This window comes from Hylobates moloch, unplaced genomic scaffold (assembly GCF_009828535.3).
Source record: "Hylobates moloch isolate HMO894 unplaced genomic scaffold, HMol_V3 SCAFFOLD_2, whole genome shotgun sequence".
Classification (NCBI taxonomy): Eukaryota; Metazoa; Chordata; class Mammalia; order Primates; family Hylobatidae; genus Hylobates; species Hylobates moloch.
In genome coordinates this window covers 19,824,519-19,838,158 of record NW_026652277.1, presented here as the reverse complement: position 1 = coordinate 19,838,158, position 13,640 = coordinate 19,824,519, and the positions used below count along the sequence as shown (strand labels likewise).

The 13,640-nt window shown below is 35.6% G+C and overlaps 1 protein-coding gene across 1 annotated transcript in view; it reads right to left on the bottom strand.

The window, feature by feature from the left end:
- The window catches only part of PLXDC2 (plexin domain containing 2), a 463,678-nt gene that overhangs the window by 127,332 nt on the left and 322,706 nt on the right, over positions 1-13,640 (bottom strand). Inside the window, exon 6 of the mRNA XM_032167336.2 lies at positions 11,417-11,535. Within this exon, the coding sequence (XP_032023227.1) occupies positions 11,417-11,535 (119 nt within the window). The remainder of the gene's footprint in view (positions 1-11,416; positions 11,536-13,640) is intronic.

The window sequence follows — 13,640 nt, the reverse complement described above, 5'->3', positions numbered from 1 at the left end:
GGCTTTCGGTTTCAGTAGCAAGAGCAATGAAATGGTGTTTTCATCAGGAATGTTATAGGTTGTACAATTTCAGAGGATTCACTCACTTCACGGTCTATGAGAAGTGTCCTTTGGATATGCAGGGAACAACATATGCAGCTCTCAAGAGCAGTCCTGAAACATTCAGAGACCAGGAGAGGAAGCGCTGGAGAGGGATGACCACTTTATGGCAAGACCACTGGCTTCAAATGTTCTCCATTAAAATTTTGCAGAGGTCGTGAGTAAGAGCCCAGGATTTCTAAAACTGGACTCTTTTGTCCTGATTAAATATTAAAATGAAAATTTACAAGAAACTTTCAACTCCTTCTATTTTCCTAGAAGCCACCCAAGGCTTTTATGAAACCATTACATGCCAGATTTTGAAAAAATTGATTTTGCCAAGTGAATTAAATGCCTAATTTCATCAAAAATTAATGAGGAAAAGGTGAACAATTCCAGGCTTTCTCTAAAATTTCCTATGGAACATTCCTTCCTCTCCACACCTGATATTTTCCTATCGTGAGACCAGTCTGCAGGGTCCTCTGTCAGCATAAAATTAGAGTCTATATTATTAAAAGGTACATTTAAAATAAACTACTTTAAAAATTTTTTTATCTATTTTATTTATTTATTTATTTATTTATTTATTTATTTATTTATTTATTTGAGACAGAGTCTCATTCTGTTACCCAGGCTGGAGCTCAGTGGTACAATCACAACTCACTTCAGCCTCAACCTCCAGGGCTCAAGTGATCCTCCTGCCTTAGCCTCCCGAGTAGCTGGCTATTTTATTTTTGTTTTTATTTTTATTTTTTGCAGAGACAGGGTCTCATTATGTTACCCAGGCTGTAAAATGAACTTCTTTTTGACTAATAACAAAGAGATTATGTGTGTGCATATGTGTATGTATAAACAAGCTATTTAGAAGTATAGCCAGTATTGGGCAAATTAGCAGAAGAATGAACATGTTATTGTCATGATCACGTATTTTATAGAAGACTCTGTATTTAGAAGGATATGAAGTGCCAAAGTCAAGGAACATATGGACCAAAAACATGTTAAAGCACCAAAACTTAAAAACTTTGATTACGGGAAGTGATTTTCTTATCCTTTCTACAAATTTATACTCATCTTCGAAATGTCTTGTGAGTCATCACGAGATCCTGGGGATGTCAGGAAGCCAAACTGAAATAATAAAAACTAAACTACAGACTTTTTTTTGTTTTTAAGACAATGTAGCTTTATTATTTTCAAGTGTCTATAATAGTTGCCTTCTTAAGATTAAAGCAAAGCTAAATTTTAACTGGGCCTCTGTATGTTCTGTATTGAATCGCACATTTCTGAGTAATTGGTTTTACAATTACATTTTCTCCACAGGATAGAAATAAAAGGAGCTTTCACACTGGTTAAAATATGCTTCCATTTTGACCCCTAAAAGCATTCATGAATACTTCTTTTAAACAACAGTATAATTGTTGCTCTATATAACAAGATAGAGATAGGTTTATTACTTGGTATACATTTTTCTATAACAGATATTAAAGCAAAGCAAAGTAAGCGTAGAATCAGAAAGCGGTTGCAATCACTACACAAAATCAAGGCAGGAAAAGATGTCAGGGGTAAGCAGAAGTAGAGCTGAGCACACTGGCCTTTGGAAGGAGACTCAAAGACAGAAGCTGCTCTCTTCTCCACTCTTCAGCACACAGGAACCCCACACGATTCCTTAAACACGAGCTTTTTACATCTGTCTCTAAACCAGGGAGATAACAGCATGCCACTGAAGTAATAGTTAATGGAATTTTGTTTTCTTCCTTGTTCTGCCCTGAAAACATCACCAAAACATTCACTTGTTTCCATTACAGGTCCTATCTATCCAGTAGGCAGCACAGTATCTCAGCAAGGGTTTGATTGTATAGTATGTGTTCCAAGGTGTGAATCATATGCCTATCAAACCTTAACTGGAAAAGAATTACTCCAAACTCTTGTTTCCTTGCTAATCTGCAATACGGTGTTAAGTAGCTTAATATCAAACACAACAGCAACAACAAAATCCCACAATAAACTCAAAGCTTTCTGTTTTACCCATTCTTATCTGCCTGTAACCCTTAACTTTCTCCTTGTTTTACTTAAGTATCTGATCTGGCTTCGGTGTTATCAGCAGTGAATCTAATTTTTAAGAGTCATAATCTCTTTTATTATTATTAAAATAACAACCTGTAGCCCCAGCTACCTGGGAGGCTGAGGCAGGAGAATCTCTTGGGCCCAGGAGTTGGAGGCTGCAGTGAGCTATGATAGTGCCATTGCACTCCAGCCTGGATGACAGAGCAAGAATCTGTCTCTAAAAAACAAACACATAAAGTCCAAAATATCAATGCTGAGTTGTCTGTAAACTACACTTGAATAGAAGGGCTTTCAGTTAACTTTGACAATGTAAAAATCAATTTGCTTTCCAGAGTATCAGTAACAATTTGCACAATTATTTCAATCTTTTTTTGTTGTACAGCTCCTGAACTCTCATCTGCCAGGTATTGAGCAATGCATCTAACAGCATGAAAGTCAAGGTGAGCTATCATCAAACGATCAATTCCTAACATGCCTCCTGCCCCCATCTCCACAATCATAATCTGTAGAAAATCTAGAAGCAGTCAACTAACAGCATGAAGATGATAAGTAAAATCCATCTCCATTTTAAAACAGAGGTTTCAAACTTCCTTTCTACATAAGCTACTGTGTGCCTTGGGTAAGAAAGAAGAAATTCATGAGGGAGAAATTGGAGGGTGCACACTCTGAGTGAATTTTCCAGGCAATATTTGCAAGCCAATGGCTTCCAGGGCTTTCTGAGTCCTCAAGGAAAAAATGCACATCTACATTTTTACTTGAAATATTTTAATATTTAGATGTTGGCAACATATCTGTTTTACAAACATATGTGTGCACCATAAAACATAAAAAACATACACAGAGTAAAAAGTGTGCCCTCTGAGTTAAGACTGCTCACATTGAATTGGAACACGAAGAGTCTGAGCTTCATACAAAAGACAGTGATGCAGGGTGCCCACTTGAAGAGGCTTGTGCTATTGGACTCAAGATAGTCAAGACTCTGGTGTGAATTTTACCTGGGACAATAGCTAGATAAGGAAACTTACCTAAACATGGCTTGGGACTTAAACATCAAGAGAAAAGAAAGGAGATTAAGGAAAGTCTACACCCTGGGTTTGGGGCAGACACAAAAAATTAGCTAGGCATGGTGGCATGCACTTGTAATCCCAGCTCCTTGGGAGGCTGAGGCAGGATAGTCATTTGAACTTGGGAGGCAGAGGTTGCAGTGAGCTGAGATCGCGCCACTGCACTCCAGCTGAGGCAACAGAATGAGAGTCTGTCTTAAAAAGTAATAATAATGAATAAAGTAAAATAAAATAATTTCCTCTGGGACATTGATCTTTCTACCTGGCTACTTCATTTATTTATTTTTACACACAGCATTTGCCATCAGAACGTTATCAAGGGAGAATAATTCAACTTATTTTCTTACACTAGGAAAAGTAAACAAAATTTAAAATGTCAGGCATTTCTATATGTGAGAGAGCTAAAAAATAAAATATCTCTACAAATGCAACTGAATTAGATCCCAAATAAAACTGTGTAGATAAAATTTTAATATTTTAGTTGTTTAAAATACAGGGAAGTCCTATGATATAAAATATCTGTCTCTACATTTTCCTTAGAATTATTTCTTGAGAGTTTTTAATCAGCATTTTCTTCAATCTGGTTTTTTCATCCTTGTATTAGATATTTATGTACATAAATATTATTATTTTCTGCTCATGCATTTATCAAATGTCTTGGATGTATATACTATATTCACACATCAAGTATTCTCACAGATGTAGCAATAGTTATAGAAGGAAATTATCTTATATCTAAATGGTGGTGGTCTCACTGTTGCATTCTTTTTGGCCTCACTGTTGAGTTCTTTTTGGCCTTCTCTGACTTTCTTGAATTACCTTTTTTTCTATAAATTCTACAAGTTCAGCCAGTGTTCATCTTTTAATACTTTCAGGCTGCTAACCATAAGTGCAGGGTCATTACAATTTAAATAAGAGAAACAATCTTCAAAGAAATTTAAAAAAAAATGCATTAAGAGCCCCATTGAAAACTACAACTAATTGGCAATGGTGATTTATTAACTACGCATTCTTCCATAGAAGCAGCAAATGTGACACCAAGGAACATTGGGTTTAAATACTTAAATGGTAGAATAGATTAAAAAGTGATTTTACTTAGTAAACAGTAAAGTTCCTCTATATTGACCTCCTCTAAAATTTGCTGCTGAAGAAAATGGTAAAGTATTCAACCAAGAAAATGAATAGAACAGGGTGACTCCTGGGCTAAGCCTGCCTTGCCTCTTCTGTGATTTTTCTCCTGTAGCCATCTAGTAGGATTATATGACATTTTTATTTAAATTACAGTTTCCTAACCTAGTGACTATCCTTATCCCTCACATAAGCTAGTGAAAAAAAAGAACCCGAGTTTGCAGTTGACACAAAAAGAGTCACATCCATCCATAGTTTGTGTCCAGAGTGATTACAAATGCCAAGTATATCAAGAGAATAGAGATAAGACAAGTCAGAGAAACTGCAACTTCTACAAAGCAAGAGTATTCTAGGATAGACAGCATCAAGGCCTGTAAACACCCTTATTTCAAATCTCCAGCATTTCTTAAATTTTTTTTTTTTTTTTTTTGAGACAGAGTCTCCTTCTGTTGCCCAGGCTGGAGGGCAGTGGCATGATCTTTGCTCACTGCAACTTCTGCCTCCCGGGTTCAAGTGATTCTCCTGCCTCAGCCTCCTCAGTAGCTAGGATTACAGGTGTGCACCACCACGCCCAGCTAATTTTTGTATTTTTAGTAGAGACAGGGTTTCACCATGTTGGCCAGGCTGATCTCCAACTCCTGATCTCAAGTGATCCGCCCACCTCGGCCTCCCAAAGTGCTGGGATCACAGGCATGAGCTGCCACGCCCGGCCATTGGAATAAAATATTTTTTTTTGAGAATTGTTAGTTTCTTTGTTACATTATCAATAGACCAGAAATTTTAGAGCCATTATCTATTGTAATCAAGCAAAAAGTCACCACTATTTAATGGTAACTTAATATGAAGGAGCTGAGATTTAGGGTTATAGCTAATTACTAACAGAATAGGCAAATGAGAGTTTGATTTCCAAATTCCATATATTTAAGAAAGGACCCATTTTTTTTGGCCTATGTACAAGTTCTTTCATTCAAAAAAATTATAGATTAATAAGATAACTGCTGTGGATAGGCAAACCTTACCTTTGCTCCCAAATGGCCTTGATATGCTATGATATGATATGTTAGGCTATGGTATGATAATGACTGGCCAAGGAAGACTGTCAAGGATATCAAAATGAATGAATTGATTCAGTCACTTACTGAAAAGGAAGTTTATAAGAGGGCATTCTGGTACAGTAGCTAGGCCTTTGGGCTTTAGAGTCGTATTTCTTTGGATAAATCTTTGTTCCATATCTTTGGAAAAGTTACTTAAGGTCTCTGGGTGTTTCAGGTTCCTTTTCTGTAAATGACAAAAGTAGCTACTCATGGTTTTTGTGAGAATTATATATAATTTATTTTAAATGCTTACGTCAGTGCCTGACATATATGAAGAGCTCAAGAAATGCTAGATTTTATCAGCTTTGGAGGTTATTGTTAAATGTGAATGTGACTTTCACTTCTGGTTATGGCACACAAAATTAAGATCATTTCTACCACTTAAATAAAGCAGGAAAGGTGAATAAAATATGGAAAGCATCCGTTGAAAACTTCAGGTGGTTATCAAGGAGTAAGGTCTTGAAAAGCCAAAATCCCAAAGAAAGGAAAACGCAGACGTAAACCCAACACCACTTTTCCCATCAAAGCGTTTGCCAATGTATAAGCAAGTGTTAGAGAGTGAGAAGGTCTCACTGACTCAGCCCAGAGAGTTTAAGTAACCACCCTATACATTTTCTTTTCAATACATGACTGAATGGTTCAGTGGTTCATTTTGATATCCTTGACTGTCTTTCCTGGCTAGTCATTTTCACTCCATAGCTTAGCACCTCATATTATACCAATCATATCATAGCCACTTGTGATCACAGGTAAGAATGATCTGCCTTTCCACAGCCTTTGGGCTGTCTCATGGAGCTGAAGAAAAATACATGCATTCAGGGGCACTAAGGAAAAGGTCCATAGTAAAAATCCAGATCTTTGATGGAGATCCCTGAGGACTAGAAGAGTAAGGACTTACCAGAAATATTCTGGTCTCATAAGAACTGATGCTCAACTTTGAAGGGGCTTAACTGCACAGTATTAAAGTAATGTGTTCAGTACTAACTGCCAAAAAAATAAAGTAAACTCTCTTGTAGTAAGAAAACATTATCTACATCCTCAAAGTTCTTTGGTACTTTGTAAACCATGTCTAATATTTTATTTAAAAAATCACCTAGCATGCAAAGAAACAGGACCAATGAATGAAAATCTAGAGGAAATAAAAAGAAAACAGGTGATAGAGACAGACCCATAAGACATTTAGATATTGGAGTTATTAGTCATAGCGTTTAAAATAATTGTTATTAATATAGTCAAGGAAATAGATGATATAGTTAATTTCATCAGGTAATTAAATCTATCTAAAAAACAACTGGATACTCTAAAATTGAAAAATACATTATAATGAACAGCTGGTAATTTGAGAAAAAGAACTTTAAAAAAATATTATTCTTTTTGTATTTTGGCTGAATTCTAAGTAAACTCTATCTTTGAAGTTAATTAAAATATGCAGCTGTGTAACAATAAGGGCCCATAATTTAAAACAGAATTTCATATCTTTGGCTGAACAACACAGAGCTATAACCTCAGGAAAAATAACTTAATTATTTAAGGGAATCCATGCCTCCACAAGTCTTCTCTCCAATATGATTCTAAAGAACAACAGGGTATTGGTGAAGAAACATTGAATATTATGAGCAAATTTGTATTCATTCTTATTTTAAGCAGCAGTCGTACTGCCCTATTTCAATCCCACTATAAGCAAGATTGTTATAACTGAAAATGTATTTTCTTATTTATTGATCATTCATCATTTCATTTGCACTGCAAAAATATTATGCTATTGAAGAAATGATAGTATTTGCAGCATGAAAGGATTGGAGGTCATGTACGTGCTTAGTATTGTTGGCACATTTAAATACTGAGATAAATTGAATGAAGGCATTGAAAATGAAATTTACTTAACTAAATTTATTCAATCCATTATTAATTTTAATGTAAAATTTAATTGTAATTAAAATTTACAATTTTAAAACAAGTCCCAAATTGGTGGTGGGATTTGTGTAAATCAGAATTTTTCTTCTCATTCACATAAAACATAAAGAAACAAAACAAAGCTGGTCTTAGCCTATTAGAAGAAACTTATTACAGAAAGAATTACACACACTTCCCTATCTATAATTCGGCAAGTTTAGCTTGGACAGGAACAGAAAATTTTACTCCTTGTAATTATATGTTCTTAGAATTTGGTTAGCTCTACAAATGAAGTATGAATACCTCTCTTATCTATACTTGCAATTGTGTGATATGACAAAGTCTAATAAGCAAGATTCTTAAACAGCCAATATTAAGAAATGCTTATTGGAAAAACAAATGAGACATAGATTTGTGAATTGTTTTACATAATCTCTTTAGGCAGAGAAAATGGTTGAGATGTCTTGGGATCATCAAATTAAATTCTGGATTTATCCTTAACTAGCTCTGTGACCTCAAGTATGTCATTTAATCTCTCTTAGCTTGCTCAGCTATAAAATGAAGATAGCCATGTATGATCTATTTCCATAATTAAGTCATAAACATTTATCGAACAGCTTCTATGTACCACTGCTGTTGTAAAATGCTTAGGATATTACAGCTATAGGAAACTGTTGAGGAATTAAACGCTATAATGCATGTGAAAGTACTCTGTAAATGAAAATACATTACACAAACTACTATTTTATGCTATCATGTGATTAGGAATATTTTTCTAGCAGTGCCAGGAGCTTCTAGCTCTCACCCCAAATGCAAGGGGACTCTCTTATGACAAATTTTACAAATAACAATTTGCCTTAGCAAAATAAAATACATAACAATTATTGGGAAGAAAAAAGTGGTAGACTAGAAACGTAGAAACTGCTTTCTATCGAGAACAAAGAAAGAACAGAAAGGCAAATAATAAAGTAAAGTAAATAATAAAGTAAAAATGACTTCTTTGAACTCCAAGTGCAGAGGAAAGACATTCTTCAGGACAAGAGCCTGGGAATATCAAGAAAGCATTAAATTTGCCTGTCATCTTGAAATTCCCCATAATAAAACAGGAAAACCATAGTGGAACTTTTTTCTTTGATTAAAATGAAGAAAAGAAAAGGCCTTTAAAAATACCAACCTAGAACAGAGAATAGGAAGAATCAACTGTTACTCTGCAATGTGAGATACTCTTTGAGAAGAGTATCAAGAAAGTTGACAATTTCAATAATAAAGACTAGCAAGTGAAGCCACAATAAGAACGCAAATTTCTGTTTTGACAAAGCCTCCAGGCAGTGAGACCTAAGTCTCCAAACTTACTGACCTTGCGTCTTTACAGAGACTTGACCAGTGTTGGTTGAAACCGTTGAAAATGAACATTGCAAAACGTCACTGTGCAGTTCCAGCAATATACTAGATTGCAATGAAAGCTAGAAACGAATAAGTCCTTTTGAGAACTATTCTCTCAGCTTCCAGGGAGTGTGACATAAAAATATTGTGGGCTCTGATATAAAAACATAGCCCTGATTTTAGCTCTTCGAGGAATCGCCACACTGCTTTCCCCAATGGCTGAACTAATTTACACTCCCACCAGCAGTGTATAAGCATTCCCTTTTCTCCACAACCTCACCAGTAAAACTACATTCAGGCCAGCAATCCCATTACTGGGTATATAACCAAAGGAATGTAAATCCATGTAACCAAACACCACCTATTTCCCCAAAACCTATTGAAACAAAAAACTGGGTAGAGCAAAGATAATTTTTAGGGCAGGGAAGATTCTGTAGGACACCATAATGATGGATGCATGACATTATACATCCTTAAAACCCTTAGAAAGTACAGCATCAAGAGGGAACTCTAAGAACTTTGAGTGACATTGATGTGTCAATGTCAATGTAGGTTCATCTATTGCAACAAATGCACCATTCTGGTGGGGCATGTTGATGATGGGGGAGGATGTTCAGCAGGGGAGGAAGAGTATGTTCAAACTCTGTGTATTTTCTGCATCATTTTCTGTGAAGCTAAAACTACTCTAAAAAAGTAAAGTCTATTAACTAAAAAAATAAGTAAATCAATCTGCCCCAAAGACACATGCATATGTATGTTAACTGCAGCACTATTTATAATAGCAAGGACTTGGAATCAACCTAAATGCCCACCAATGATAGACTGGATAAAGAAAATCAGGTACACATACACCATGGAATACTATGAGGCCATTAAAGAAATGAGATCATATCTTCTGTAGGGACCTGGATGGAGCTGGCGGCCATTATCCTTAGCAAACTAATGCAGGAATGGAAAACCAAATACCACATGTTCTCACTTATAAGTGGGAGCTAAATGATAAGAATGTATGGGCCAAATAAGGGAACAACAGACACTGGGGACTACTTGAGAGTGGAAGGTGGGAGGAGGGGGAAGATCAGAAAAAATAACTATCGGCCGGGCGCAGTGGCTCATGCCTGTAATCCCAGCACTTTGGGAGGCCGAGGCGGGAGGATCACCTGAGGTAGTGCGTTCAAGACCAGCCTGATAAACATGGAGAAACCCTGTCTCTACTAAAAATACAAAAATTAGCTGGGCGTGGTGGTGCATGCCTATAATCCCAGCTACTTGGGAGGTAAGGCAGGAGAATCGCTTGTACCCAGGAGGCAGAGGTTGTGGTGAGGCAAGATCTGGCCATTGCACTCCAGCCTGGGCAACAAGAGCAAAACTCCAACTCAAAAAAAAAAAAAAAAAGAAAAAAAAAGAAAAGAAAGAAAGAAAAATAACTATTGAGTCCCAGGCTTAGTACCTGGGTGAGAAAATAATCTGTACAACAAAACCTCCATGACATGTGTTTCCCTATACAACAAACCTACACATATACTCCTGAACCTGAAATAAAAACTTAAAAAAAAAATAACATACACTTGGACAAAGAAACATAGAGTAGGACATAGTCTATAATTATATCCTATTTACACAATTGCCCCCAAGTAAATGAAAAATTTCATAAAAAAGTTTTTAAAGGAATAGAAATACCTGACATGGTTATAAAATTTTTAAAAGTTGGCCTATTTAATTGCAATTAAGTTATGACACACTTTATGGAATAGATGGATTTCAGAAGATTTGACCAAAGTGCATTCTTTCTTTATCCTCAACATCCCTTTTATAATCTGGGATTCAATTCTCAAGGAAAAAGTAATCTCTCAGTTGAACATAAGATATCGAGTCTGTATTATTATAAATACCCATTAACCTATGGGTTAATAATGCTCATTAGTAATTCTCACTGTCCAGGTTTCACTCAAAATTAGAGACTATCTAAAACATTTGTAGTTCCTGGAACTTTATTTTTTATATTCTTAGTCCAACAGGGCTTACTTACTTTGTCAAAAGAGTTGGAAATCAAACACACAGTTATTCTAGTCTAAATATTCTATAAATTTAAGGCTACAATTTAGTAAATTTTCATTCTTTACTTTGTCAATTTGTTAAAATGAAACAAACCATAAGTTTAAATTTACTTGTTCTTTCTGTCGCTTAGGTCTCTAATTAATCTTTCCTATCCGGTTTCAACAAACATTAGCCAAAGCTCAGCTGTCCTAGAACTCTCTCAGTACCGGGTCCTTGAGCCACATAAGTTTTTGTGTCTATAAAAGCTTTTGAAATTAGAACCAAAATATAACACAGAAATGAACAAGGTGGAAAAAAAAAACTGACTAAAGAAAATACGTAAATATAAACATTTAGATTTAGATGAGAAATCCCTCCAAATTGGATTTTTTTTTCTTAGAGACATTTCACTCTAATTACTCAATAATTACTCAATAATTTTATGAAATTGATGAGTCCTGATGCCAACAATATCAGAATATAAAACAAAAGAGCTAACAATCAATGCATCCAGAAAATTAAAACTAATCAAAACATTTTGTATTAAGCAAAAGAAACCAAGAGGCAAGAAAATGATTCGAGGATCATGGTTGTAAAATGTCCCTTTCTTGACACTTAGAGGAAAGGCAGCAGTCAAGAACAAGGGAAAGGGAAAGAAATTATCAACACATCACTTACTTCTTTGTATCCGAAGATGATTCGTCCATCCATGAGCAGGGTTGCCTGGAATGTGAAGCTTCCCAGGTTATAATTATCCTGGAGATGTACATGGTCCCACTGGACCACAAGTGCTGTGCCTATACACCCATTGAAAAAAGAAGACATGCAATGAGAAAAACATACCAATCAATTCTGCTGGGAGTTTTCACAAAACTGTTTTTGCATCTGGCCTTCAAATCTGGTGGTTGTACTATTTCGATTTTATGTGGTTAATCAAATTCTGTTATTGAAATAGCATTTGAGATTTTTTTTAAAGGATTGAGTATTCTCTAAGTATTTAGTAAAATATAACCTCATACTAAGGTCAATAATTGAGCTAACGCAGGGTGGGGGAATTTTGTCTTAGGAATTTTATTAATGTTAATAGATACTGTCTGCTTAAATTTCCACAAGCCACTTTCAAAATGCAGCCCAAGTGGACTGAATTAACTTCAAATACATTTGACAAATGCTGAGAGAGAAACACGTTTAAAAAGTTAGGACCACATACAAAAGACCTGAAAATGTCTTTTCCATACTTAGAACTATACTTTTCCACATTGAAGGAGTTCCTTTAACACTAATGGGAATTTTCTCCTTGAGTTCACAATGCTTGTATTTCTGTCTTTGTTGTGTTTCTTCCAGGAAGCTGCAAGAAGCTCAAAGGGCCCTGGGCTAAGATTTTTGAAGCCCCCTTGAAGCACACTGAGATGAAACTTCAGTGCTGTATATTATATTCTGACTGACTCTGTCAGTGTTTACCATAAATGATCAGACATGAAATAAAAACTGAAACATAGTTTAATAGTCACCAGTGAGAATTCAAATTTTTGTTGTAACTGACATTGTGTACTCTCTTTTTAAAAAAGAAAAGAAAAGAAAAGAAAAGAAATGAGCTGCTAAGACTTTCTTCACTCTAAATATTAGATTTTTCTGTTTGGTTAAAAAAAATTCTTGCCCAAAAAAGTCGTGTTGAAAATGAAAATCATAGAAATAAAAGAGCAAATCTTATCTCCCAGTAATAAATATCTGATATATTTAAAAATTACAATTGCATGGAAGAATTAATTTTCAGTAACTGGTGCTATTAGTAATAGCTCTTGAGCTGGTTGACAATTTTAAATAGACACATTATTTCAAATATTTTGAATACCCAAATGTAAGTCCTGAAAGGATGCTGAAGTATAGAAATGTATTTCTTTTGAGGCAAAACTTCAAAAGTAAAAAAGAAAAAAAAAGTTTTTTAACATGACGTTGGTGCTTTTAGCCATTATCACTGCTGTGAGTGAAGACCACCCAGGTCTCTTCCTTCCACGGGCATCTCTGTGTCTATATTGTCCTGGAGGGAGGGAGGGAGGGAGGAAGGAAGGAAGGATGGAAGGAAGGAAGGAAGGAAGGAAGGAAGGAAGGAAGGAAGGAAGGAAGGAAGGAAGGAAGGAAGGAAGGAAGGAGAAAGAAAGAAAGAAAGAAAGAAAGAAAGAAAGAAAGAAAGAAAGAAAGAAAGAAAGAAAGAAAAGAAAGATAGAAAGGAAAGAAAGAAAGAAAGAGAAAGAAAGGAAGGAAGGAAAGAAAGAAAGAAAGAAAGGAGGGAGGAAGGAAGGAGAAAAGAAAAAGAAGGAACGAAAAGAAAAGAAAAGAAGAGAAAACAAAAGAAAAGAGCAAAAGAAACAATAGCCAGGAAACCTCCCATGATTTTATAAGTATAGGAATTTTCTGATTGTGAAATGCCTCCTAACTTCTTTTTCCTTCACGCATGTCTACAACCCTCAAGCTCTAGTCTATTCCTTATTTTCTAGTTTCTATCGCACTCTGGTGATACAGTGAAAACAATGAACAGAAGACTTAGACTTGCACCTTGTCTCTATAAAACTTTCCACGTGAACTTGGACACACTTAATCTGCATGAACCCGTTTCCTTTCCTGTAACATTGGGAGTATAGTTTTTGCCTTCAAGCGATTCCTGCATTAAATACAAGAAAATATAGTTACCCTTGATTATGAAACTAAGAGGGCTATATAAATTAAAGTTTTTAATGCAAATTCTGAGGAAGGGATTCCCAATATTTTGTCAGTAGTAGGTTGTTAAAAAGCATACTGTTGGCCGGGCGTGGTGGCTCACGCCTGTAATCCCAGCACTTTGGGAGGCCGAGGCAGGCAGATCACGAGGTCAGGACATCCAGACCATCCTGGCTAACACGGTGAA